A 27712-nucleotide genomic window follows, 5' to 3' on the forward strand; every position below is an offset into this window, starting at 1 on the left:
CAGAACCGTTCACCTGTGTGTAAAATAAAATAAATCATATAAACAAAATGTCAAGTCATATAATAGTAATGACACGCTACCTCTTTATGACAAATATTACATTTTAAAGCCCTTTTTTTGATTCTCTAAGCCATGTAAATAGAATCGGGTAAATAATTTCTCCTTTGGAGCCCTTTCAGTGACTAGAATGAGAAACACATCAGCCAGTCCATCAGAACGCGGAATATTTAGTTTTACAATGTAGTGATTTTATTAGTACAATAGATGGTGAAAGTACATTTACATTCAGCTTTAATAAATAATATTCCAGTAAAGTGCAAATAACTGTTTCAGTTCTGGCCTAACGCAAAAAACACTATTTCCACATTTAAAGGCCTGCCCATGAATGTAAAACACTCTGGATGCCGAGTAAACTAATGTCAAATGACAAGGGAACACCGTGCATTTACCTTTTGGCCTACATACGTGCCTGTTGATAACAACACGCCAAGAGGAAGTGGTTTTCACAGCTTTGAGTTTTCTGCTGCTGGAACGGTGGCTCTTCTTAACCGAGCAAAACACGCCCGACTCTCAAAGCATGACCTCTCGAGTCCGACTTCTGCTGTGAGTGAAGTGTGAGCCGATCAAACGCTCGACCTCCTACGTGATCAGAGAAAATGGTCCTAAGACGCACCGGGGCAACATGATGCTGGCTGGGCTTTGTGATACACAGAGGTTCACGTTCATTGTGTGATCATTCATTCAAACATTGAAAACCTGTTTTAGTTCTGAGCCAACCCAATTTAAAACTTGCATCTTAACTGCAGACCCTTAAAGATTGTCACCACTGATTTGATTGTGATCGGATTTGAACAATACATCTTTAGTACTAATGGTGCAGCATTTAACTATTTTGATTTCACATTGGTTGGTTCGCTTTTAAATTTGTACATAGTGCTATAAATAGAATTTATACAACATAATAACCCAATTTACTGTTGTTTTCATATGTATACATCTTCGATTCAATTTAGGAATAGGCTGATGATGCATCCTAAACAGTAAGTAAGCCTGTTTCTAGTTATAAGACACAGCTCAATATATTTCTTGGTATTGTTTTGATTGATTTGACAGCATTTGTCATTGAATCCGGGGTCGTTGATGAAATCCATTCTTTGAAAATTATTGTTGGTCTACAATACCCAGAATTTCTCTCTCACACACACACACACACACACACACACACACACACACACACACACACACACACACACACGTTGAAGCCATGACGTATATTTAGACATTCAAGTATCCATTTTACGTATACGCAGGACAAATGTGTGTGAGCCGCTGCATGTGTGTGCAGAATACGGCCCACAGTGCCACATAACACATGTTGTGAGACAGAAAACCCGTTGGTAGCAGAGTACTTGAGTCAAGTCAGTGGAGGGGTGGCTGCACCACCTTGTTGACCCTGATGAATGAGGATTGGTGATAGCGGTGCCGAGAAGCAAAGTCAGCATTTTCCTCAGTGAGCTGCTTGGTTTTAAGCCCGAACCCGGACAGAGAGGGTGTGACAACGATCTCATCGTGCGAACAGCCTTTCTTCCTGGAAGATGAAAGAAATAGCACGGTAAAAAAAAGTTTTGTGGTACCATGTGACACAGGAAACAGTCTTATGGCTTAATACTACAGTGAAAAGTTGAAAAGCATTCAATATTCACAATTGCCTGGATAGATAATTTGGCAAAAATGGTTTTGATGAATGACCTTAAAATGTATTATTCATCAGACACTTACACAAATGAAATGTATTCCTAAATGATCATTTTGTACCATAACATAAATACCTGAAAATGCTATTCAGTGCGTTTTTGATCCATGTGCAAAAGCTGAATCGCGCTGCAATACCTGCAAATAAATAAAAATACAGTCATATGGAGAAATGTGCTTCATTTCATTAGCAGCTGCAGAAAATCATAAAAAAAAAAAAAAACTCAAAGTGCATTTAAAAAAAATAAAATGCAACAGTGCACAGAAGAGCAGTAACAGGTGGGGGGGGGGAGGGGGTTGTTTAAGACATGCACACATCGTGCTGTGAGGAGTTCACTGCACAGGTGCTGGTGTCCCATCCAGCTCCTCTAGAAATGATAAACCACAACAGCTGCCGGCCCGCCAGGAAAAAAAGACCACAAGTGAAACTCCCAGAAATGTGCCAGACTGCATTAGCAGGTCACATGATAACGGAGCAGCAGGGGTGGGGGAGACCAAAGACCCAAATGCTTAAAAAGGGAAAACAGCATATCAAACTCTTCTGGTGGAAATAATGAGGACATAAATTATATTTTTTTAAATAATAATTGCAGCAGGGAATCTTGCTTAAACTTATATAAAAAGGAATTACTTGCTGCATTTAAATTGTAATCATGCTACAAAATAGCACCAGGCATGAAAGAATACATTTCCTCCAGAGTACAATAATCGAGTGACAGAAGGTGTTATATGAAGGTGAAATACGTTCTTAAAAAGGAACAGCATTGGCTTTCAAAAAAGGTATTTGGAAAAAAAGGTCTTTCATAAGCTACAATTACAGCCTTAAAGTTTTAGTTCAACCTGACACACAGAAGCAACTTACTGTGTCCCATTTTTTTTTTTTTCATACACAACCATCAACTTGGATTTTTTTTTTTTTAAGTGCATAGTCTTTTTGGGACTGTCCGGTCCCAGTGAAGACATTTGGTCACCCCTGACATTACATCATTACAGAGCCGAGCTACGCGTGTCTGAACAGATGGAATTCACCTGTGGGCAGTCCAGGACTTGTTCTCCCGATGTAGAAGAAGAGCAGCAAGGCAAACACTATGTTTGCCAAAGCATAAACCCACTGAATTATAAACATAATCAATAGGGAGCTCAATGCCTGAAAAGGAAAAAAAACAAACAATTATGTAAATATTATTCAAAAATTGACAAAAACCAAACCACGTGGTGGATGAAATGTGTAGCTCACCCCGACCAGAGCAGCCCAGGGGTTGCAAAACTTTGCATACAATGAATCCTTCATGGGTCGGATCTCAAAGCTCTGGTGCTCCGCTTTGCCTCCAAACCCTGAAGCAGTCAATTAAAAAAGGGCCAGGTTACAGAAAAACAAAACAAGTACAACCAACACCTGTGATCTCCTCTGCAGGCTTCTCCACTCTAGCATCTGATGGTTTGAGCCGATCACCTGCGGCGCGTCTTTGAGGGTCAGCATACGGCTCCGGCTCCGCGTGGTCTACTCCTGAACAGCGTTGCGCTGCTGGTTCTCCTCCAGCAGCGGGCCCCGGGTCTCCTCGCCGCGCCTCTGCTTCCTCACCGCTCTCCTCAGAGAACTCGTTGCTGTTCAGGTCCAACCCGAAACTGTTCATCAGCTTCTGCTTGGCGCTGCCGCTGGCCTTTCTGCCCTGGCGTTGGCCGCACGGCCCTTGCGTGGGGGAGGTGTTCTCGGCCCCGGCGTCCACATCGGTCACGGCGGGAAAGATCTGGTCCATGTCCCGGGTGAACTCCAACAGCGTGCCTTTACGCTGCGGACTCTCGCCGTCGCTCCCGTAGCGAAGAACGCTGGCCTCGATCAGAGGCCTCGAGCTCTGCCTGGCCGACCCACGGCGCTTCACGTCGGCCGGGACGAGGGGTTCCCCCTTCTCTTTAGCCTGCAGCTGGAAGGTCATGGCCACACTGAAGAAGGAGTAGTCGATGAAGCTGTAGGTGAGCATGAAGTTTATGGTGACGATGGGGGCCAGCACGTTGACCTGGCCGATGAAAATGAAGGCCATGGTGAGCAGGCTGGTCAGAAAGATGGCTGCCACTGGAGTCTTGTTTGGGCCCTTCTGTGAAAAAGAGGGAGTCACAGTATTGCCGTCTAAAAACAAACAAAAAATGAGGTGATTTTTACTGATTAAGTTATAATTATATAGTACTGGTTATGTATAAAAAAACATTGGTAAAAAGTATCAAAGCTGAAAACAGACAAAAGTCAACACTGAGGCTTTGACAAAGAAGATTGTCCCACTCCTTTAGATGGACAAACGATCTTTGCAACCTTTTACCCAAATGAAAGGCTGTCTCCTATGGATATGGAGGAGAACCAGCCATTGAGAGGCACTGGTGAAATAAAACTGCACTTGAATAAAGCGCTTATAGTCTAGGAATTACTAATAATTACTTTAACATGTGTTTCGCTAACCAGCTTGCTTTCACTTCCCAGGTCCTGTAGCTCAGTTTAAGGAGCTGCGCTGTGCGCCTGGCGGGCTTCCAGAGCACACAGCGGAGCTGGGCCCGGCCCGCCGCCCTTCCTGCGTTTGTTCTGAAGCTTTGATTCGGGCCAAGATGTCTAGGGCCTCATTCCAGCCCGCTGAGAGAGAGAGGTCAGACGCCACTGCTGGGGTGGACGGGGGTCACAGCGGCGACGTGACTGAGCGCGCGCATGCGCTGCTACGCAGTCGGTCCGCTCGCTCGGACTCCATTGCCAGGCACTCCTGTCCTCTCACCACGCCGCCATGTGCATCCAGACTACAGGAACTTATTGGCAGTCAAAGAAAGCCTTCAGAACTATTACTTACTAATACTACCTCACTCAGGTAACTGACTGCAGAGACATGAAAAGGGCATCAGTACTTTCTAACTATGACAAAAAGAAAAATAATCATCAACAAGAAATTGAACTAGCCCTTTAGAAGTTGATCTTATGTTTGGCGCGCTAATGCATTGTAGGTTCAAATCAGTTTGTCACTCTGGTAGCAAAATGGCCAAATTAACCGGTGAGTTTACTGCAGGTCCAACTTACTTGGATCCTCTTTACTGCCGTCACACAAAGAGCTTACAGTGCTAATGTTACAATTAAATTAATCAAACTGCGGTACTGGGGGATTTGGGTAAAGAGCCAATGATGATTGTGCAAACAACACACACCTTCACCACATAACATGTACATCCTGGAGAATCTAGCGGATACGTTTCAGAAATACTCTTAATGTGCAGACATCCCTCCCTCTCTGGCTCCATCCACCCACCCCTCTTCCCAGGAAGGCCAGCGCGGGGATGACCCTCTCTTGGGCGATGCACTGGAGGATCCTGGGTGCCCCGTACAGGCCGCCCATGCAGGAAGCCAGGGAGGAGATGTAGAGGCCCAGCAGAAAGAGGAAGCCCACCAAGGAGACCTGGAGGAAGAGGGAAAACAAACACAGGGTGGAAGAGGATGGGTGGGGTTGAGCGCACACAACAGCTACACCCAATTCCGTTCCGCTGCAGCCAGCACCTTATAAAAACAATGAGAACTAACCACTGCTGGAAGTCAAGGCCTTTTTGTAAAACAAATATATACATTAATATGAGGGAGAGTTTGGCACTAATACACCATTTGTACACTCTAGTCCATAAAGTCGTGTACAATTATAGTGACAACAAGTCAGACCTCTAACCACAACAAAATAAATTGCGCTGGAGCGGTAAACCAATATGAATTGTGGGATACACTTGGTTTTGAATACCGCTTTGAGGGAGTATTTAAAAAAAGAGGGCAGATCAGAGGAAGGTTAAGTGGACTGCCGGTTTGTTTTTTTCTGAAATGGGACAGATGTGTCTACCGGCAGTGTGTGAAAGTGCAAATTACACACTTAAGACCATGAGCTGGGGTATTGGAACAGATTGTTATTTTCACATACTTAAAAATCAGCTGTCTATTGAACCAGAGACTAGTATTAGTAGTATTTTAATGAATAAAAAAAATAAAATGTTTAACATCTCGAAAGCGAGAGCAGACATTGAGTCGGACCAAGTGAGCCGTGATGGGGAGTCCCCTCACCTGACCTCTTCTGTGGAGCGCGCCGCTCTGACAAGGCAGGATGGAAACACGAGACGGTACTTTACCTTCTCTGCGATCAAGAAGTCGTAGCGCAGAGCTTCTCTGGTGCAGATGGCCCCCAGAAGGAAGACAAAGACCAGATACAGGAACCACCTGGGGGTCACCAAGAGTACACAACACTGGATTATTAACAGCTGCTGCTTTATCATGATATCATGATTGATAGGGGGATGTGTCCGACGGGCCCATGCTGGAAATAAAGGCGGGTTTGTTCTCTCCAATGAGGGTGGATAAGGGGGCCCTGTCCATGGAAGATACCGCAAAATGATCAAAGAGCACCACTAAAGCTAGATCAACACTTGGAAAGTACCATTTTGGATGATTCATACAATGAGGGGGGGGGGCACTTCATTGTGTAGTGTGTATGCGTGCGTGTGTATATCATCATACGAGGTGAAGACAGCTGCCAGCGTTCCCACGGGGATGTTGTGTCCGGGCCGCTGAAGGTCCGAGCTCATGTTGAAGCCTGCCATAACCCCTGCACAAACAAACACCAGAGGTAAGAGGTACACAGAATATTTCCCACGGCTTGTCTATTAGGGTGCATCCAAGTTATACTTAACATTGGACCATTTCAAACTAAAGGTCTTCCAAAATGTTTGATCTAAAAACAGATGGTGGGGGTCGTCTCACCTGTAGCAGCAGGGAAGAAGACCCCAAAGACGGTGAAGAAGTGCTCCCCTGGGGTGTAGTCTGGCATCGTGTTGCTGCGCAGCAGCCCGGCTGAATAACCGATGAAACCATTTTCTGAGAGAGGAGACAACCGCCGAAACAAAGCGCATTAGATCTGAACCCTACGCGACGATTACAAGTCTACTTCTGCTCTAAAAGAACAAGACTGTCGGCTGCATGCGGAGTTTCTGCACTGCATTTCCTGGAGAAGTATATGGATTGAATATGTAAACACATCAAGTCTGCACCCAGGGGTTCTTTGCCCTGGAAATACCTTCAGTCCAAGACACCTATTACGATTGAATATTTTAAAACCAGTCAGGTTTCCCTTCTTAAAGCTTGTTGTTATTCTGAAGGCCAAAATAATATTCTTATTCAACTTTTAGAACCTAGAGCACTACTTGGGATTCCATGACCGCAATGAGATACTCTTACTTAAGAGTCTTTTTTAACCCCCCAAAATAAGATAGATAAAAGCACAAGACTGCAGTCTAACGTCATGATGGCCAGTTCAATGCAGGTCGGTTTGATGAACGTTGCAGGGGGAGAAATGGTTCCGCACCGGTCCGTTTAAACAGCCTGAAGGACAGGCCTATGCTACAACACCACACGTTTCCCCCTTGGTTATCTCACGATGGGAAAGAATGTGTTCACAGATTAATGACATGTTTATCCAAAAGGAAGTCGCCACCCTTTTCAGAAGCCCAGCAGCTTCCAAGTTTGAGCAAGGAATGAGAGTGAGCGAGAGAGGGAGACAGTGTGCGAGAAAAAAAAAAAAGATTTTTTTGACAAAAGCCAAAACCATAAAGGCATGATTGACAAGCTGCTCCAAAGTATGTTCTATAGGAGGGGAATTTCAGGAAGCTTTAAAAAAAAGTGAGTCAATAAGAATATAACAGATCCGGGGCAGTCAGTGACCATGTGTGCACCGCGGACCCCCCACCCATATTAAAACAAGCCCCCCAGCATCCAGACATGTCACGGTACTCACTGTAGTCAGGTGGCTTAAAACAGTTTCTATGCACACAAAACGATTCATTGGATACACTGCCCGAGCATTTGATCTCAAAAGCTGCAAATAAATGAGTCTTTTTTAAAAGCAAAACGTTTGGAAAAGTTTAGGACTGCATAGTCACATTCACCATAGCATGCGCCCAAGTAAAGGCCTGCTCAGATTTACTTGAGTTGTTGTTGAGAGTGCAGCTCGCTCCCATTCTGCACAGCACGTCCGAAACTGGGATTTTTGTTTAAAAGTTATTGATACAATCCATCAAACAAATACAAACATAATGGCTAAAAATGTATTTCAGCATGCAGATGTTGACACAAAGCTCTGTGCATTGCTGTGCTTAAGTGCAGCCGGACTGATGCTGGTCTGGTTGAAAGCTTATGGGCGGCCTACAGAGCAAATAAAGCATTCACATTGCAGCATTACATTGTCTAAAGAACAAGTGCATGGGCGGAGTGAGGTTCCTCTCTGAACTCTGCATTCCTCTGATGCCGACTGGAATGTGTAGTCAGATTACACAAGTGTCTGAGGCCTCTCCCCCCAGTCGGACTGACCCCCAGCATACTCTCCCACACAAACCAGAATAAAGGGCAAAACAGGGCAGGTTGTGGGGTTACAGGGGTGGGGCAGGTCCCACTGGAATGATTGAGAGCTATGTATTCAGAGTTGGATCACAGGAAGAGATGATGTAGCGCTCTCTCGAGCAGCGGGCCTCAGATCGGAGTTCAGGCCTTCCCTCTTTGTCATTTTCAAAAAATGTGGGTGAGTCTGGTTAACACCCCAAAGCCGAGCAGTACATTATGGCGTCCTGTTCGGTAGGGAATAGGCTTATATCAAAAAGGATTTTTTTTTTGTATCCATGCAACACAATCCAAATGGTTTTGCAAATGTATTGTTTGACTCTTAAACTAATTTACTACACAATGCCTTAAATTCCTCCCATCTGGGATGATCACGCACCCGTCTGAGCCATCTCACATGTTGCAGCTAAATGCAGCTTTTAGACGATACTTTCCACAGGGCTGCACAGAGGACCCGTCAGTCAATCACTTAACAGGTCCTTAACGCTGGCAAAAGGAAGAAAAAATGGATAATTACTGACACCTAGCATAATACAAATTATGTGAATTATAATTCGAAAATATTACATATTTTTTATTTGAATTAAACGCTGTTGCATTTCCATCCAAGTACAAAATTAAATTGACTGGAATGGATTCTTTCCTGGATTTCTGTGAAGTTTGTAATTGCTCAAGACGAGATCTTTTTTGTGGTCAGACACCTGCAGTATATTAGTTTACAATGCAGTGTTTCCCATACAATTATAACATACTCTGTTGACCTGGCATAAAAAGCTGTGGCAGCTTCAGAGCGTACGTAGGGAATGTGCGATATCAAACTTTGGATTTTGTTTTTGGGGCTGGCTCCTTTCCTTCAGGATGTGTCTCGACATTGACTGTGCAGGCTAATCCTGGGCTGGTTCAACGAGCTAGTGGACCTGCTGGACCTCTGCCAACCATGAGGTCACCACCACAACACGCACAGAAGCTCTTAATTGGAAAAACCTGGAGTAGCCATTATGGGTGGTTCTCCAACAATTCTTCAGGGCTCTTTCTACTGTAATATGAAGGATAAAAAAAGATTAATCTTGCAAAAATTAGCCACAGCTGGAGAGTGGAGTAGGACATTAGGCCATAAGATTCCCCGATTATGCATTTCTTATAGTGTACATGTTAAATGTTTTTGTTGGGTTTATGCAAGACGCATGGTATTTAGTCCCTTTAATGCAGTGTTCAGATAAACACTGGAACACTTTTCTCCTCCCACTGGACAGGACGTTGATAATCAGTGAGAACAGGAAATGTTGGGAAGGACTTCCTGTCTGCAAACAAAAGAATACGATCTACTCAACAACAACACAAAAAAGCAACGTTTTCTCACCACAATTAAAAAAAAGATTATTAGACTCTGCTTGAACAATGAGAAATCATCATCATCAGTTTCAAACTCAACCAAGCCGTCCCGGAAGGAAAGGAAAGTTTACATTGAGGGAATTAGATTTGTTCAAATTTGTTGGGCAAATTGTTAGTCAAACCCCGGTCTCATGGCGAGAGGTGAGTTAGAGCTGCAGAGCGAGTAGAATAATAAGTAGAACTACAGCTACCTCTACTGGCCTGAGCCAGTCAGATATGCACCACGAAATACTGTGGTAACCAAAGGTTTTAAGGCCACTTAGGAGGTCATACTCAATAAAAAAAAAACAGAAAAAAAATTATCCTATTATCCTAGTTTTCAATCAAGTGGTGTGGAATGTACAAAAGAGAAGCTTTGGTATAAGCACACTGAGCAAGTATTTTACTCAGATATGAAATTGTCATTTGTTGGATTGGAATAATAATTATGCCGCTTTTCTTCCCCTTCAACAATGTGGTCTTCAGATGTGGTATTTTCAGATTAAATATTACTGGCCTGAATGTCGATAGTCTTTGTAGCATTAATCGTTTTGTGATGGCAGAAACAGGTGGAACTAATAAAGTTAACGAGGGCTGCAGTGCACTTTTACTGCACTTAACTCAGTTACTCCCGTGTTCGACCTGTGCTTTCCACAGACCTTCGGCCTAATGGAGTAACGCTATTTTTTTCCATAACCAACAGCTTTTCACAATTGTTTTATGAGTTTCTTTTTGCTAAAAGTTAAATCCGTTGTTGGTCAATAGCTTAACAAACTTTTTGATTTGATCTTTCTAAGTTGACTCAAGTAACCCATAGTTATAAAGTTAATTCACTCTCTGAACGAGTCAATAAGAAAAAAACGGCCCCTAAATGTAACTAATTATTTTTGCAATATATTTCTCTCCTAAAATAACATGGTAAACGGTTTAAGAAATTTGTTTCTGCAATATATTTCAAATACAAATCAATGGGTTTTATTTGTTAAACGCGTTTCGAGAACGTCCGTTAACCTGATTACTGCAGCGCTACCGGAGCGTCCACATCTCTACACTTTGGGGTTTAACTACACAGGACTGTAATTTTCTGAAGACAGCTGGATATTGTTTTCCAAGCAACTATTTGCGGGACATTGTTTTCCTAGGGTTCACAGAGCCTTTGTGGAAAGTCGTTTTGCTGCTGTTCACAGAATGCTTGTGGGATCGTGGGGGCGTTGTCTTAAGAATGTTTTCCTAACTGTAAAAAGAACGTTTGACGTTCCTTGGACACCGTTGATCCAAACACTAGTGGGAAACTCCCAGCAAGTTGTTTTTTGGGGAAATTCGCACCGAACGTCCGCAAACCGGACTGTGAAAATTTTTCCACCAACTTTCCACATGAATAGTTTATTTTTTAGGTTTACCTGATACCACACAAAGCATTCTTAAATACCTGGATCAAGGTGCGTGAAGGTGCCAATGACAAAGTCCAGCGTGGAGACGGCCAGCACAGCCAGCAGCAGCAGCTGGAGTCGGACGATCCACTTCACACCTGCCAGGTTGATCCCAAGCAGGGCCAGCAGCACCGCCGCCGACATGCCCTGCACCGCCCACTTGCTCTGCAGACCGAGCAGCTCGGCCACAGACTCTGAGAATCCCGTGAGGTACATGGCGCCGGCTACGCACTGTCAGGTCGGAGAGACCATGTCGTGAGGAATAATCAACCACTGGAGGTCTAACTTGAAAGTGTGGATTTGTAATTCACCTGTCCAAACACGTAGAGCAGTCCCACTGTGCCCCCGAGCCTGCCGCCCAGGACGATGGATATCATGGAGTAGATTCCTCCACTCCCGACGCCGCAGTGCTCGCACACTCCAATCCCTGACATCACCGTCACTAAAGCCACTAGCACGACCAGGGAGACGAGAAGCATCCCGAGCAGCACGCCGGTGTTCCCCTGGAGGAGGATGGGAGACAACACAAAATACTTTTATCTCCCATACATACAAGTCTGCTTGTAATATAGTCTTGCTTTAATGGTGAGTTTGTGGGTTGTGTGCATAGGGCGTAGGTTGTGTGGCGATTGGAGCTGCCAACACACAAACATTAGGAAAGTAAATACTTCTCTGCTCTTAAAAACTGCAGATGAATGGAACATTGTGGCAGATTCTTTACAAATTCTAACATATGTCAGTGCCTCTTGAATGGAAAGGGAAATGGCATTGAAAGCAACAAATTGCATACTAACCACCAGGTAGCCGGTGCGCAAGAACAGCACCACGCCAAAGATGTTGATCATGCAGGTGGTGAAGACTCCATCCCAGGTACCAAAGAGCACCGGCTCCCACACAAACAGCTTGATCCTCCACCACGGCTGGCGGCGCGGCTGGAAACCCTGATCAAGGACACACGCAACTGGCCCATATTTAGACACCAAAAAGTCAAGTCACATTATTTTTTTTTTTTTTTAGGACCAATCACCGTACCTGTGCATCTTCATGAAACAAATCATGGACGTGCGTGTTTGTGTTGGTGTCAGCAACAGCCCCATTCAACAGCGCTGCCACGTCTCCCTCCCGGTCACAGGTGTGACACACAGTCCAACCTATTGGCAAAGTTTCCATTACGGCCTACAAATGTAAACAGAGGAGTTATCACTGGCACTTCCACTGACGGGCTGCCCTTCCCCTCCCTCCGGAGTTAATCATAGATTGAATAGAAAACAACATGAATACGTTAATTTTAAGATACGAATTCCTCAACAAAAGATCAGAGTATAGATAAGGAGTTTGTGCTGAAACCGCAACAGGTGGTGCACGTGGATACCCGGATGCAGCGGAGCAACTTGCTGCCTCCGGGTACTTAAGGGCTGCACCTCGAGACAACGATCAAGAGCATCTGCTAGTTAACGTTACATAATAACGTTACAGTTAGTATAAAAACAATACGCATTCAATAACCAACAACAGCTTTTCACAAATGTTTTATCCGTTTCGTTTGGCTAAAAGTTAAATCAATTGTTGGTCAAAAGCTTAATTAACAAAACTTTTTCAATTGGATGTTTCTAAGTTAACGTTGGGTGCAAAACTCAAATATGGTCAGTAACTCCTTTATTTAACTATTTATTAAAGTTAAGTTAATTCACTCTCTGAACGAGTCAATGAGAAAAACGGCCCCTAAATGAAACTGAATGATGAAAATTATTTTGTAATACATTTCTTTCCTAAATCATCCAACAGGTAGAAAGTAACCCTGCTAGCTAAACTCATCGGTTACGTCAGCTAACGTTACCTTTCAGAGTCCGTCGTCATTCCAATGCTGAGAGAGAACAAAAAAAAGATTTAGAGGAGTGATAGTAATCTATCAAAAAATAAAAGAGAAATCAGGCCATTGTTGGGTTGTGCCTGTGAGAAGTCTCCGGTGAGCAGGTAACCTCGCACGGTGTGTTGCAGCTGTGCTCCCGTGTCAGCGTTGGCGAGCCCGCGGTTACCTAATCATTAAAGCTGGGGAAAGTGCCACGCTTTTCCTTTTATTTGTTGAGTTATTTCCTAAAACCTGATTGGTCCGCAGCTTTTGGGAAGGCGGGTCCTGCGTATGAGCCACGAGGCTGTGTGCAGGCCCGCATAGGAACATTTATGTATAGATCTAATATTCTAATAATAAAAAACAAGGTACAATTCTGTGACTTGTTTTATTCATAAGAACATGACACACAACAAGCAAAACAACAATTTAATAAGATTGTTTACAAATCATAATATATTGTAAAAATCTAATCATATGGGTTACTTTACTGAAAATAATCATCTACGATTAAAGCTGCACATTATTCATTAAACGAGTTCACTCGACCCAACAAGTTAGAGACCATGCAAATAAACCTTAACTAACTCAGGTGTATAACTTAAGCTCAACCTCTGTGCGGAGCTTCCTCGCCAAGTTCTCTGAGAGTATGAAAGCGCTCAATCAAAGGTGGACTTTCCCATCGGCAAATTGAAATACCTTGACACAAACGACCTTTTACCGAGATAAATGAGGGTGGCAATAGTGGCTGCATATGATATACTGTACATATCAGTGCCTTAAAAGGACATGTTTCAAAAATAGTTTTTATCAAAAGAATTCAATAATTCTGATCTTTTTACACAAAACATTTTTCTCTAGCTTATACAAGGACACTTATGGCCAGTTTACTGACAATAGTTAATTAAAAAGGATACAATACCACAGTACTGCTGAGACAACTCATAGACCTCCCATCAGTTCTGCAATTATCCATTAGCTAATTGAATTTTGAACTTCTCAGTGAACAATTCATAAGATACAATTTACCGCTCTGCAATGTGCTTTGAATATCTGCTTAAAATGACCTAAGTAGCTAGTGAAGTATTTCAACCACAACACTTAATTTGTTGGTATTTTAACTGACATGAATTCCAGCTGACCACAGCTGTTGAGGTTAAATACTTGATAACAAAAAAAAAGTTCAGATAGAGTATTACATTAAAACCAAATGAACATTTTCTTGGGGCGGGGGGGGGGGTTGTCAATACCAACCGTTTTATACAGTAAATCCCATCATAATGCACAATCAACTGCATTAACTTAAAAAAAAAATAAATAAACTTTTGTAAAAGTGTAATGTTTCTTCTGGTAACCGAGGTGATGTATATACAAACCTCATAGAGCCGCGTTGCCAAGTGAAAGGGACTCATCGTTGAGTAATAAATGCTGGAAAACGAGTTCCTGAGCCTTGCAACTGACAAAAAGTGTCTCCTGCACAAGCCTCAAAGATGTAAGAGCTGTTCTCTGAACACATATTTAATGTATCTACAGCAGGATACCTTCTACACATTCTAGCGGGAATGTTTGAGGAGGGGAAAAAAAATAAAGCATTTGCTGACTGTCCCTGATTGTCCGGAGAAGGGTGAGGAGAGGGAGTTCAACATGGATTATCAGACCTAATCTCACGATGCATATAAAAACAGTGTTTTACACAATAGCCCCTAAAACATCGCGCATACACGTGCACGCGGAATACAATCAACAGCGCAATGAAGGACAGCTGAGACCTTACTCGAACGCATTCCACAGGGCACGGACAGATGTGGCTCAATACCCGATTCTAGCAGATAGGGATGGAACACAGATGACGACTTGAGACATGATTCCGGACTCACAAAACACAAAGTGAGCAGTCGACCGAAATGCGTTTTCCTTCCACGCACAGAGAACTGAAAGAAAACTACGATGGGCAAAATTAAATATCGCTCCCAGTATTACGGACTGAATAGGTTTATAGCTTATGAGTTTATGATTATTGTGCACAACAGAAGTCAGTAAAGGGCCGCCTGGAATGGAAAAAAAGAAAACAAAGGAAAGGCACGTTTGCTAACCTAATAGAAGTGGAAAACTGAGCACCCCATTTCCATGTTTATTGCCTTTCATAATATCGCCTTAATAAAACTTTAAGTTTCAATCAAGACAAGTGGGTCTAATCACATTGTTGTTCCATCAGAACCTGTGCAACTTCAAGGAGGAGCAAGCCAAAGTTCTGTAAAAGGTGCAGCTGCTTGAGTTACATCAGTGGCAAAAAGCGGTCTGTAATTTTTCAAATAAGTACATACTACATTCCATGTAGTGAAAGGATGTGCAACTTGTGCAAAAACTAAGCACAATCCTTTAGAAGTAATGTCATTACAACTGGCTTTTACTGCTGAAGGAAAAGCATAATGACTCTGCAACCATTACATGAATGCAGCAACTGGATACATACATCTTTTTGAAAAAGTTTCTTTTCTGCCTGTGCTGCACTAGGAGCAGAAATTCATCCGCAAAAGGGAATACATTATTAATTATTAAGTAGTAATGAATTCATTTTTTTAAATGATCATGTAAAATGTTCTATTTTCTTTGGCCCACTACTCCAAGTAAACCAAATAAACTAGATTCCATAGGAGTGGAATACAATCAAGTTTCTTGTAGCATCATTGACACGCTAATCTCAGGTGACAGTAAAGTGACTTAAAGTGAAGAATCATTCATCATCTAATCATGGTTGAAATGTAACAGGAGTGAGAATGCTGGAATTAGAAGGCTCCTGGAGTGGACTTAAATATAACCGGGTAAACAGCAAAGGGAGGTAGCAGTACTACTTACAACATACAGTAAGAGCAAAGAGGCCTACAAATATATATACATACATACATGTATGCATGTATGTAAATATATGTATTAGTAGGTTTCAGGAGGTGGAAATATTGCATTAAGCAGCCAGAGTGACTTGATCATCTTTGAGCATTGAACTGATTGACAAAACATTAAACATAAATTCTGTGGCGACGGTTGGAGAGAATCTTTCACGTTGCCTTTTTAACTTTGGTCGCTAACCGTTTGATGCTAATTTTGGGGGAAGAAATAAATCCATGCACAACTCAAATTGTTGGTTTTTAGGGGGAACGCCAATTATCATCATATGCATTTTTCTATACTATATCCAATTCTTGCTTGACAAAATCATAATAATAACATAAGAAAAAAAATGTTATTTCAACCAAAATGCTTTGAAGAAAGCGCAAATAGTTAAGGGGACTTGTTTTGGCAAAACAGGAAACATGAGATAAAGTGCCGCTGAAAGTATGATCAGGAATGAATCCTTGAATGGATTCCCGTCAGCCGAAGGTTTCACTGGAGGAAACGTCAGGGGAGGAGTTCAGTTGAGACCTGGTCTCAGCCACTCGAGCCGCCGGGAACTCTGAGAAGTCTGTGCCGTGTCCTCGGAGACCCAGCTGTCCATTGGCGACGGTAAACAGCGAGGGGGCTCCGGGTCGAGACGCCTGGAAGTGAGACTTGAAGTTCTGGTCGAAGGAGCTTATCTGGAAAGTCTGCAGTATGCCCTGCGAGGCGTCCGTCTTTTTGGAGGGCGACACCTGCTCCAGGAAGTCCTCCTCCGCCGGGGACACGGCTGCGGTCGGGCTGGTCTCGTCGCCCGAGAACGAAAACGAGTGCTGCGAGTCCCCGACCAGTAATCCAAAGTTGGGTTTCTCTAAAGCGGGCCTCAGCGGGGAGCTGAGCCCCGACTTGAACCTGCTGGGGGAGGGAAACTGCTTCTCGGTGGAGAACAGCGGCTGTCCGGCCAGCGTGGGGTTCTCGGACACCAGGCTGAGGCTCTGGCTCGTCAGGTAGCTGTCGTTCTGGCTGGTCCGCTCCAGCGCCTGCTGGAGGAACTTGGAGTACTCCTGCAGGAGGCTGACCTTCTCGGGGGCCGGCTGGGCCTGGGTGGTGCCGGAGGCCCCCAGGCCCTCGGCGCCGCCGCTGCCACCGCCGCCTTCCGACACGTCGGAAGAGTTTATGGATATGCTCGACGTCACCTCCGTGTCGGCCACGCTGAAGGAAATGTCCGACTGCCCGTTGGCTTTGTTGGAGTAGTGGTCCAGCAGCGTCTGGAGGACCTCGTCGGGCAGCGCCCCCTTCTCCGCCAGCGCGCCCTTGTCGTGCGTCGCTTTGCCGGGCTGCGGCTCCAGGGGGGCGGCGGCGGGGGCCGCCTCGCCGATGGCCGCGGACGCGGCGGCGCTTTGATGCGCGGCGGGCGGCTGGGAAGAGACGGCGTAGTCCCGACCACTGTTGGCCATCGCGGCTTGAAGGTAGCGCTTCTTTTTGAGGAACTGCACGGCGTCGTCGTAGTTGGTGCTGGCCGCCGCGGGCTTCGCCGGCCCTCCTTGGAGGGTTTCGCCCGGCGCCTCGGTGTCGGCGCCGCCCTCCGCTTCTAAAAGGCCTTGCTTGTCCACGATTTCAAAGGTGTACTGCGAGACCTTAGCGGTTTCCTCAAAGGAAGACAAAGTGGACAGGCAGGGAAGAGTTTGTTCAGCAGACGGTTTCAGGCTCCTCTTGGGGACCTTCTTCAGGACCAGCTTGGGAGGAGTTGTGCCCGCCGCCGCCGACGTGGCGCCCTCGCCGCGCCAGCCGGCCGACTCCTCCGGAAGCTCCGAGGAGTAATCCGCGATCACGTACTCGTGTTTGACCTTGGAGGACGCGGCGGGATAGGGCACACCTTGGATCCTGCTCTGTCTCTGCTCGTCCCTCGTCTCCGCGTCGACGATCGCGGCTATGGCGGCGGGAGCTCCCGGTGTCTTGTTCGCGCACTTTTGCCGCTTTTTCTTGGGCAGCGAACACTCTCTGGCGAAAAAGGCGAGAGCCAAAGGATCCGCTTCGCGCAAGGGCCCGCCTTTACCGGCCGCTTTCGCCATCTCTCGCTCTCTGTTCTCGTGACACATTCGTCTGTGCTTTAAAACCCGGTCGGTTCTGGAGAAGTACTGTGGACAGAGGACAAAAGCATATATTTGATAGCCGTTGGGTTGCAGTACGTCCTTGTGTTTACATCCTGCGGTCCGGCACATTTTAAAAGGCCGCCAATATGGGCACCAAATCAGATTGTACGCTTATTCTAACATCCGATTTACCACCACGTTGGATTGGCATGTTGCTTCGGCATGCAGCAGTTCCCTAGCCAATAAGAGCACAGCTATACCTGGTGACAGTAGTCACACTGGTAAGGCTTCTCGCCGCTGTGAGTCCTCTTGTGTCTCTCCATGTGGTACTTCTGGATGAACCTCATCCCGCACTCATCACAGCGAAAAGGCTTCTCACCTAAACAAAGACGAGAGAAAATTGACTAAAACAAAAACTAAATTAAAGAGGGTACCCAGCTGCATTTGTTCTGCACTTACCAGTGTGGATCTTCTCATGTCTTTGGAGGAGATATTTCTGAATGAAGCGCATATCACACTGGCTGCACTGAAATGGCTTCTCACCTGCCGAATGAGCGATAAATGTCAATGATGGCGGTGCTGTATCTGTATGATATTTGAGGAATGTTCAAAAGGTAGCTTTTTCCATTTTGTCATCTACTCTTACTTCAAAGCAAGATGGCATTTTGAAACTTGACCGAGTCATTCGTACCAGTGTGAATGAAGACGTGCCTCTGTAGATGGTAGTTGGTTCTGAATGCAGCATTGCAGTGATCACAGACGTGACACTTGGGGCTTTGCATGCCCAACGATTCTTCCTCAGTGATGTTGAGAATCTGCAACGGCAAAGGGAACAAAGACGTGTAAGTATCGGATTATCACTTTGAGATGAAGATGCAAACGTGATTTCTGAGGTCAAGTTAACCTTTGCTGGTGAACGCTGCTTCCTCTTTTTCTTCTTGGGACAGATCATCAAGTCCTTAACTGCTTTTTTGTCCTTCTTCATCAGCACCCGTGACTCGGACGACTTCAGTTCTTGCTTGATGCTTAGCTGTAAAAAAGAAATAGGAGCGTCATTTAGGCATGTGACCAACTTAGGAGCTCAGTCACTCATCAGGAAGCTCATCGGGGTCAGGCAGGTGCAGTAGGGCGAGTTGAGGGCAATCACCCAATGTTGAAGTTACCACACCTCTGCAATTTAAAAAAGTGATTCGTAAGATTGGGTGCATTTCCTTTGCCTATTGGCAGCGGTTGAGCAGGGGGCTCGCAGCGATCAGTGAAAGCAGTGTTGTTCTGGGAAGATGCACATTTTTTCCCTGCTCAGGTCTTTACACTGTGAATAGTTGTTTGCTGCTACTAAATGCCTGGAAAACAAAATAATTAAAGTTATCACCCATTAGAGGACAGTGGATGTGGCTCAAACATCCTCTGAAGGTGGAGGTATAATGAAAGGGAAACATCAAGTACTAGAAAACCTAGAACGTGCTGAAAAACAAAATGCGTGAGCTGATCTCCCAAATGACATGTTGCCATATTCCAGGATTCAACAAAAACATTTTTTTCTTACTGAGAGACAATGGCCCAAACTATGGAATAACATCAAAGGTGTAATGAACAGGAATGAAGCTGCCCTGAGCCTGTCATTGTGGATTGGTTTGGGTTATCCTTGATGTTTACATTCACAGCATAATTTTTACCAACTTAAAATCTACTTCTCAACTGGCATGAACTCACTGGCAAATGAAGCAAGCAGGGCAAGTTATTGGTGAGTTTTAGGGGGAAATGCACTCCCACCTCGCCTCCACCCTCCTCCTCTTCTCCTCTACCATTCTTGATCATCTCTTCCTGCATCATCAGCTGCTCTGGAGGTATGAGGTCATGCGTGACCAGAGAGCTTCCGGTCAAGTCCTCATCGTCTTCATCGTCCTCGGCCAACAGAGGGTGGTTTGCCAGTGATCGTTCCCCGAGAGTCATCACCACCAGTCCTCCTCCCCCGAGCCCAACTCGCCCTCCGCCATCTATCCCTCCACTGCTGCATTTCACCAGCATGCCCTCCAACTTGTCCTCAGTGTTCATCGTACATAGAGTAGTTCTTGGGTCTGTAAAACGAAAGGAAGCAGACAGATGATTGGACAAAATGTAGCAAGCTAAATACCAAACACACCTGGTGTCAGTTTGTTTTGTTTGCTTGACATTATGAGGACATGATGTGAGATCACACACACACACACACACACACACAAAGCTCAAGGATAACTTATGTTTCCCTTTGAGATTCTTGATGTGAAGATAGCAAAGGGACCATGGTATGGTATGGTTGTGATTTCCACTGTTGGAATGGGACAGTTAATTATTATTCGGATGTGCAAAAGCGAAATGTATTCAAATCCTGTCTCCAACCCAAGTTGGTACTGAACCAATGCAAGAAACAGTCGACAGCTTGGTTAGGATAAGTTTGACTGTGAATATGATGTACAGTTTAATCTCTGTAGGTTTCATTCAACTACTTATTACACGTAACGCCACATGCAAGACTATGTGACCTTCTAACTGACAAAACAAAAGACTGTTGAACTTTTCTTATTATTTATACATACTCTTCGCGGTAATGTGTCGACAGAAACCACAACTGACCCAGTGACAAAAGCTGATCGGTCACTGGGTCAGCTGTGGTTTCTGTGATCTCATCTTGAGGTTACAAAATGTAAAATCCAGTGTAAATTGACAAGCACGTGGAACAGCTCATTAAACGTTCCTTGAAATAATAGTCTAAAAAGGGTTTAAGCAGGTAGGTTGCTATGGTTAAGATTTGTGTGCTTTATTGAGGACACAGGTAGACTTTGGAAAATAATGTTCCTCACTAATGTCAATTTATGTTGACATGCTGATATTTTTTTAGAAGAGGCAGCATTTCGTTCATTCGAAAACCAGCATCACATTTGACGGGTGTTGGCCGTACTTGCGGTTACACTTGAGCAAGACCCAATTAGTTACCTGGGAATCACTCGATCCTAAAAACGGGAACGCTAACGTTAGCTAACACTTGTGGCCCACAGCGGGTTTGACAATGTACAGCGAATATATGGCCCTGCCAACGGAGACAATAAGGCGGTTAATACTGCGCCGCGGCTCACACACCAACAACCACGAATTCCCATTTGTAAACACACTCACTGTGTCACTTAGGTTAAGTCGCCTGCTAGCCAGCTAACGTTAGCTAGCCGCGCCTGACAACGGCTACATCCAACTTGAAGTAGTTATTAAGTACTGGAGAACGAAGGAAAAGACCCTAATGTGCCTTCACAATAAAAGCGCGGTCACCACTCAACTTGAAACGTACCGTGGAACCATCGTTGGAAATATTTCGGTTGGAGCAGAGGAATATTTACAATCATTACGGAGACGTTTCTTGAAACGAGAATGCAGTTATGCCAAATCAAATTTGTTGTTATGCCTGACTTGTGTGATGCAAAACTCAAATCACTTAATTATTTATTCTGAAGGCATGGGCCGGATGTTCTATTTTACTTAATTCAGCTTGACAAAAGACTACGGCCTGTTTGCAGCTGGTTAGCTAGGCCCTAGCAATTTGCTGCACACACTGATCCGTCTGTGTTTTTGTTGTATTACACTTGACACGGCATCTCCATAACGTTACACGCGCTGTATTCACAAATACTTTCCAGTTGGCATCGAACGGCATACATGGCACAAAACACAACTTTCGTTTGCACATTTCGCTAAACTTGTCACCGGGGTTAATTACTCCGCTCTCGCTTCCTCAGACGCTCCGCTCAATAGGCCTCGATGTTATTGACGGCTAGTTCAGCTAACTAGCTAAGCTGCGAAAACAAACAACAACACAACGTCTCACTCGTGCGCCAGTGGTATGTCTGCTATTGAAGCTGCATTGTTTCTTCTTACCTGCTGTGCGGCTTAAACCCGTGTGGCTGTCATGATTGTTATGCAAGACTGTACAGTGCGATGATGGTGTGCGGAATAGTCAAACACACCATCGCGTTTCACGAGGGCTTGTATTTTCTTTTTCTTTGCTTACATTTGTCGCCACCTAGTGGTTGACACCGGTTGGTGGAACAGTGCGCCCCTTTTATTAATTGCTGCTATCATCTTCTCCTACGTTTTAGTCTGGCGACCGAAGTTTATTATATTGGCTAAAAATAATGATTTTTAATACCAATTTCGTCATGGTATTAAGTTGTTTTTCCTTGAAGAAATGTGCATCTTTGAAATTGAACACTAAAAATGACACGGATTCAGGTGTGGTCACGTAAATCCATGCAGACATTAGGTACGGATGTTGGGTCAAATTCTAGATTAAAATCCCTTTCATGTCCGGCCTACAGGTTGAAAATAAATCTTAAATTCTAACACAGTGATCATGCAAATCCCCAAAATGCCAATGGAGGTTCGCCTATGAAGCAAATGTTTTTTACAAAAAACACTTAATATGATATAAGATTTAATATGACCACGTCACGTTATTTTTTAAATGATTATCTTGGGATTAGTTAGTTTAAAAAAGGTTGCCTGCCTTTAAGGCAACAATACATAAATAGCAACTTTTATGTTATGCCAATTAGCAGGTAAGACTAACGCAACCGGGTTCAATGCAATAACCATCTGGCTTCATCCTTCGACTTTGACACTAAAGGGGATTGTGAGGGTCGTGATAAAATGACGGCCTGTCATGTCAAGCAATTTCACAAAAAGCACGCACGCGTGCGCACGCACACCCCGCTGCGAGGAATGCCAATCAACCTGTTTGCCGTCAGGTGCTGCTGCTCGGCGCACAACTTCTCCCTTTCTTTGTCTAAAAATGTCTCCGCTCGATCCAACAAATCCCCACCTGCTGATCACTACCGGGGTTCTTTGACTGAATCTTCCGTCTCTTCTGAAGTGCGGGGAGAGTGAATCTGGGGGGACGGACAGCCCTCTGCCGCGCCGCCTCCAGCCAGGGAAGCCCCCCGCACGCGTTGCGCGCACCGGATCGCCGGTTAACAGATATCGCGTCGCGGAGTGCGCGTGTGCATGTGCGTCAGGCTCTAAATGTGTGCGTTCGCACCAGACAAAACCCGCTGCTCCGTCCTCAACAGTTGCCACCACCGGAGCGGCGGAGAGCACTGGTGGAGAGCGAGAGAGACAGCCGCCTGAGGACGGACGGACGGACGCGGAGCCCCACGCCGCGGTGCCCGGCTCTGCTCCTGACATGCAGTCGCTCATCTCTCCGGTGACCAAGGCCATCCTAGTAGCGCTCTTCATCTTCGCCATACTCCTCATCCTCTATGTGATCCTGTGGTACATTTGCAGAGACGTGGACTGCGACCACGGCATTTGAGGATTTCCAAAACGGGGAATAACGGGGAGGGGGGGATTTCACAATGGGGCGCTCGGAGCAGCCCGCGGAGCCAAGGGTCATCCCGTAAGTCTGCTGTCTTCCTTTTGTCCTGTTTTTCTTGATGTTCACGTTTTTGTCGATTATCTGGGGACGCACATGTGCGCGTGTGTGTGTGTGTCTCTGTGACTGTGTACACGTGCGCTTTCCCGTTGTGCGTAATGTTAAATGCGCTCTGGTTAGCAGGCAGGTGATGAAGTGCGTCTCCACCGGCACCCGGTATCCCGAAACCATGAATGAGCACAGCGCCACATTTTTTCTAAACTTGACAGCGATCATCGACCCGTAGCCTCGCCGGCTCATGTCCCACAGACCCGACGCCGTAAGTGTCAGTGGATTCCTCAAAGGTGATCCAATGTCATCAAGGCGATATCGAACGGGTGTCAAAAACAGGAGACGGTCCCGGCGCGCGTGTTTGGGCTCTCAATTAAATCTTGGAAGATCTGCGGTGACATTGCGGTAAACAGCGTGTGTGCGCGCGCGCGTGTGTGTGTGTGTGTGTGTGTGTCTGTGTGGGCGCCTTAAGGTCAAGACCGCCGTGTTTACGTTGCTGTCTATCTGCAGCGTTACTTCATGCTCAGTTCATGTCAGTCTCTGAGGAGGCTCCCACATTGGCATTTTACATCCAACGAGATAACGGGATTATCTCTATTGGCTCCTGTGCGTCTTATTCCTAATCGTGTTTGTGCCATGTTTTGGACTGCTTATCGTGAATGCGGCGTTAATGCTTTTACGCATGGTGCATTTATATATTCCCCATGGCATCAGTGAGCCTGTTAAGAAGGCTGTGTCCATTAGAAGATGCTCCTTACATGCATAGGCTACTCGGTCACACGCGCACGCAATGGCACGCACATCATTGGCCACGCTTAATGAAGGACTTCTCAATATTGCAGGCACGTTGGCCCCCAATGCTTCACGCTGTCACATGGTCCACAGGGCTATTAAACATGTGAGATATGATAAGGTGCCATTTTTCATTTGGGTTTTCAAAGCATTTCTTTTTTGTCGCCAGCAATGCGGAATCAACACATTTTAAAGTGGATGATGTGAAGGACACACCAAGGACATGTTGGTTATTGAAATGTGTTTTTTTTTATGACATTAAAGCATGCAGGCAGATATCTTCAGGTCTTTATTTGCACAGAAAGATTTTACTCTTTGCACAGAAAGGTTCTACATTAAATCTATGTAAAGGTAAATTGTCTTTTTACTTCGGAAAAGAGTGACTTGATCCCACGTCAAATATTGCTGATTGCTGAATGATAGCCGGTGACTGCAATGTTTATAGCCACATTTTATGGAACACCACGTCCTCGTTTTCCCCCTTAAACACCCTGGAGGATTTAAAGAGCCGAGCATCTCCCCTCATGCACCAAGGAAGTGCAAGTTTAGGCTTACATTTTTTAAACCTTCTTATTTTGAGCTGAGGGCACCGTAATATTTTTTAAAAAATCTATAAGTAATGCAGCCACATGGAAGGAACCCCTGCTGCCTCCCAAGGAGGAGAGAGTCTGGTGGGATGGAAGACGCCGTCTTTGACCGGACTACAAAATGATTGCTGTCAGCATGAGTACATACGCATGCAGCCTGTATCACCCCTCACACACACACACACACACACACACACACACACACACACACTGTAAATGGCAACTCCACCAGCTCTAATGACACCGAACGTGAAAGAAAGAGAGCAAAAAAGGTGTGTAACAACTGTCTCAACTGTGTCTGTCAGTTTAAACCGGCGCCCTGGATTGTCTGTGTGTGTGTGTGTGTGTGTGTTTGTTTGTGTAGGTGTGTGCGTTAAGGTGGAAAGAAGGGAAAAAGCTGTGTTTGTGTGTGTGTGTGTGTGTGTGCCAGCGTGGGAGGGGGTTAAACACTGACATGCTCCAGAATGACAGATGAAAAAAAGAAGTGGAGCAGGGAAGGCTCAGAGGGACTCAGCATGGGAGGACAGGTGCGTGTGGGTCTGTGTGGGTCCGTGTGCGTGTGTGCGGGCCTTTGCATGCACACATAAGAATGTCGGAAATTCAATTGGAAATGTTTTCCTTCCTTAAATACACGACCAAGCTGTAATATCGATTGTACTAACGGCGTAATGGCAGTTGTATGGAACTAATGGCTGAAGTATGGTGCGTAGACCTAAGAAGTTAAACCGTAAATAGGCAGACACGTCGAAATTATGATGAACCCATTTTACTTAAATCTTACTGCTGTAAAATCGTTTTCTTGTTTTCCCAGTCATCTTTTTGTCCTTTCAGAATGCTTCAGTGTTAATACAGCTGGATGGATCCAAATTTTTCATAGTCATCATATTCTGTCCTCGCGATGTCCATGAACTGCATATGACAAAGTTTACGCGTGGGAGCACGTTTGTGTGTGCGTTTCCATCAGTCATTCATTTTCGCGAATAAATTATGAAGGTCAGATAAGCTGGACCCTCGATACATTCTACACTCCTTTACAATACTGCCGTCGCAAATATAGATGAGAGTCTCACATCATCCAACTAAATGGTCCAAATTTTCCGTGTTTCAATGCATTCACTTTGGATAAGTCTTTGTGATATTCCTTCAAGCTTCAAAAATGTGACCTTCAAGTATTCAACAGCTGCAACCACGGTTCAGCATGTTGATCATTTAGTCAAACTACAAAGGTTCACTGCTAGGTCCAAACCTTCTTTAAGAAAAGAGTAAACAGACTCAAAATGAAGCCATGTTATTCATTTCTTTATTACTGAGTTCAGGTTTTGTTTTGAAAAATCTCCAATGATTACATTCCTTCTCCTGCACCCTATACGACCCTTATAGCTCTAATGTCAAATTAAATTAACATTTAAGACTGTTACGCTCTGTTAGGTAACCGTATTATTTTGAGGTTGTGTTTGTTCTTTTGTCTTTTACTGAACAGGATAACTCAAAAACACTTTCTGAGTAATTAAAACAAGCGTTAACGTGCAGATCACATCCAGGTCCAGATATTTAAATAACTCTCTCTACACCTTATAGAGAATTGGTACCTTTTCACATGAACTACTGCGCTGGGCCCAAGTAGCTCCTAATTGTCTCACTTGTATTCTATAGCATATCCTGAGGAAGGCACATATTTCTACATTTTGTTTTTTGGATCTTCTCACCTTAAAGTATTCCCTACCACATCCCTGGGGCGTGCACTCACTCCCTGTTGTCTTTCTCCTTTCCTACGAGTGCTCTATTGCACAAAAACCAAACCATTCCCGAAAACACTAAAATAAGCTCTTCATCCCAACTCTGAGTCATCAAACGGCGCCTTGAAGGATTGAAGCCTGGTCAAGAGGACCCAACGTCCCACTGATGCTCTCATTGTGAAGGTCTAAAACTCAAATTGGCTCTTGAAAAGAGAGATGCAATGGAGCACACACTCACACACACACACACACGCACTCACACACACTCACACACACACACACCTCAAAGCCATACAAATAGATTGTGAGTGACTCAGCCGTTATGTAAAGTTCGTCTCTGATAGGGCCCCCCCGGGGCCGTTTATGTCAGTTTAGGTTGACGGCACTGGAGCCGAGGTGACACGTGTCTGCTGTGTCCAACTTTCAATACACACACACACACAAACACACACATATTTGCACAAAACACACACACACACACTTCTTTGCCATTGGCGTGCAAACCCCCCCCCCTCTGCTCCTCCTTCATTTCTCCTCCTCTGAGTCGAGATTCCCCAGCATCTGTCCCCCCCCTCCCGATGGACAGAGATGTGATAGGGACAGCGTAGTGCTCTCCGTCCAGCCCAGACAGCGCTCATCATTAGCATTCAGCGCAGACTGGGAGGGAAACACCCCGTCAGACGGAGGAACCACATCTCCCGTCCCTCTGGGTGGACACTTGGATCTTGGACTTGAGTGTATATTATGCTGGTCTGCATCAACCCCCCCCCCGATCATGAAACAGGTGCGATGCAGACGGTTTAATTATCACCTGCACTGGTTCCCTGTGGGTAAATGTGAATATTCAGAAATATCAATGAACTTTAATGCATGTACGTTAAGCCCCTTATTAACCTGGGCCTTTCCCTCCTCCCTTGAACGCATTCGTGTGGAAACACTAACAGAGTGTTTTTGAATCTTCGGGAAGGCTCTTGTTTGGAAATTGCTGATTAATAATCTAAATTTAGACCAGAGGTGTTGTTTTTTTTTGCCACCCTGTACATCACACTCGTCTGTTGTGGATTAAAGCAGGCGAAGGTGATATTGGTGAAGGCTTTGTGATAAATACTGTAATGATGTTATTGTCATGCCCCAAATTGTCGGAGGCTGCATCACATTCCGACGGGCGCAATCTGATTTCATTTTCTTTGACACAATAGCACTCCCGAAAGGAAACCTTGGGTACAAACAGAATGGCAGGTGAAAGATTTTAAGCCCAAGACGCAAAACACAGACACAGATTCAAACACACGCACACACACACCACCGTAGAATCCCACTGATGGGCACACAGTAAGAAGAAACAAACCAGAGGGAGAAGTGTCTCAGGGACAGCAGGTCTTCGGTCAGGAGGAGGC

The 27712-nt window shown here is 44.9% G+C and overlaps 2 protein-coding genes across 7 annotated transcripts; both read right to left on the reverse strand.

Annotated features, from left to right (window-relative positions):
- Positions 1 to 27: 27 nt before the first annotated feature.
- Positions 28 to 12967, reverse strand: slc12a8 (solute carrier family 12 member 8). 3 transcript variants are annotated; one of them, XM_037489612.2, is made up of 14 exons: positions 12779 to 12967; positions 11974 to 12117; positions 11736 to 11882; positions 11253 to 11444; positions 10941 to 11172; positions 6512 to 6625; positions 6269 to 6356; positions 5884 to 5971; positions 5028 to 5174; positions 3206 to 3842; positions 2990 to 3087; positions 2782 to 2899; positions 1830 to 1890; positions 28 to 1588 (listed from the first exon to the last, which is right to left on the reverse strand). In XM_037489612.2, exons 2-14 carry the CDS (start codon positions 12109 to 12111, stop codon positions 1420 to 1422), a joined length of 2229 nt encoding a protein of 742 aa, XP_037345509.2. In that variant the 5' UTR covers positions 12112 to 12117; positions 12779 to 12967; the 3' UTR covers positions 28 to 1419. The 3 variants fall into 3 exon arrangements, with proteins under 3 accessions (XP_037345509.2, XP_037345511.2, XP_062421200.1); XM_037489614.2 differs by having other exon boundaries at positions 29 to 1588; positions 3206 to 3845; positions 11736 to 11902; positions 11974 to 12092; XM_062565216.1 differs by having other exon boundaries at positions 29 to 1588; positions 3206 to 3845.
- Positions 12968 to 13164: 197 nt separating this feature from the next.
- Positions 13165 to 21794, reverse strand: znf148 (zinc finger protein 148). 4 transcript variants are annotated; one of them, XM_037488855.2, is made up of 7 exons: positions 21658 to 21794; positions 19528 to 19832; positions 18659 to 18784; positions 18446 to 18569; positions 18214 to 18297; positions 18015 to 18133; positions 13165 to 17799 (listed from the first exon to the last, which is right to left on the reverse strand). In XM_037488855.2, exons 2-7 carry the CDS (start codon positions 19807 to 19809, stop codon positions 16159 to 16161), a joined length of 2376 nt encoding a protein of 791 aa, XP_037344752.2. In that variant the 5' UTR covers positions 19810 to 19832; positions 21658 to 21794; the 3' UTR covers positions 13165 to 16158. The 4 variants fall into 4 exon arrangements, with proteins under 4 accessions (XP_037344752.2, XP_037344748.2, XP_037344749.2 ...); XM_037488851.2 differs by having other exon boundaries at positions 19468 to 19832; XM_037488852.2 differs by lacking the exon at positions 21658 to 21794 and adding an exon at positions 20908 to 21099 and having other exon boundaries at positions 19468 to 19832.
- Positions 21795 to 27712: the final 5918 nt, after the last annotated feature.

Source organism: Pungitius pungitius, chromosome 10 (assembly GCF_949316345.1).
Source record: "Pungitius pungitius chromosome 10, fPunPun2.1, whole genome shotgun sequence".
Taxonomy (NCBI): Eukaryota; Metazoa; Chordata; class Actinopteri; order Perciformes; family Gasterosteidae; genus Pungitius; species Pungitius pungitius.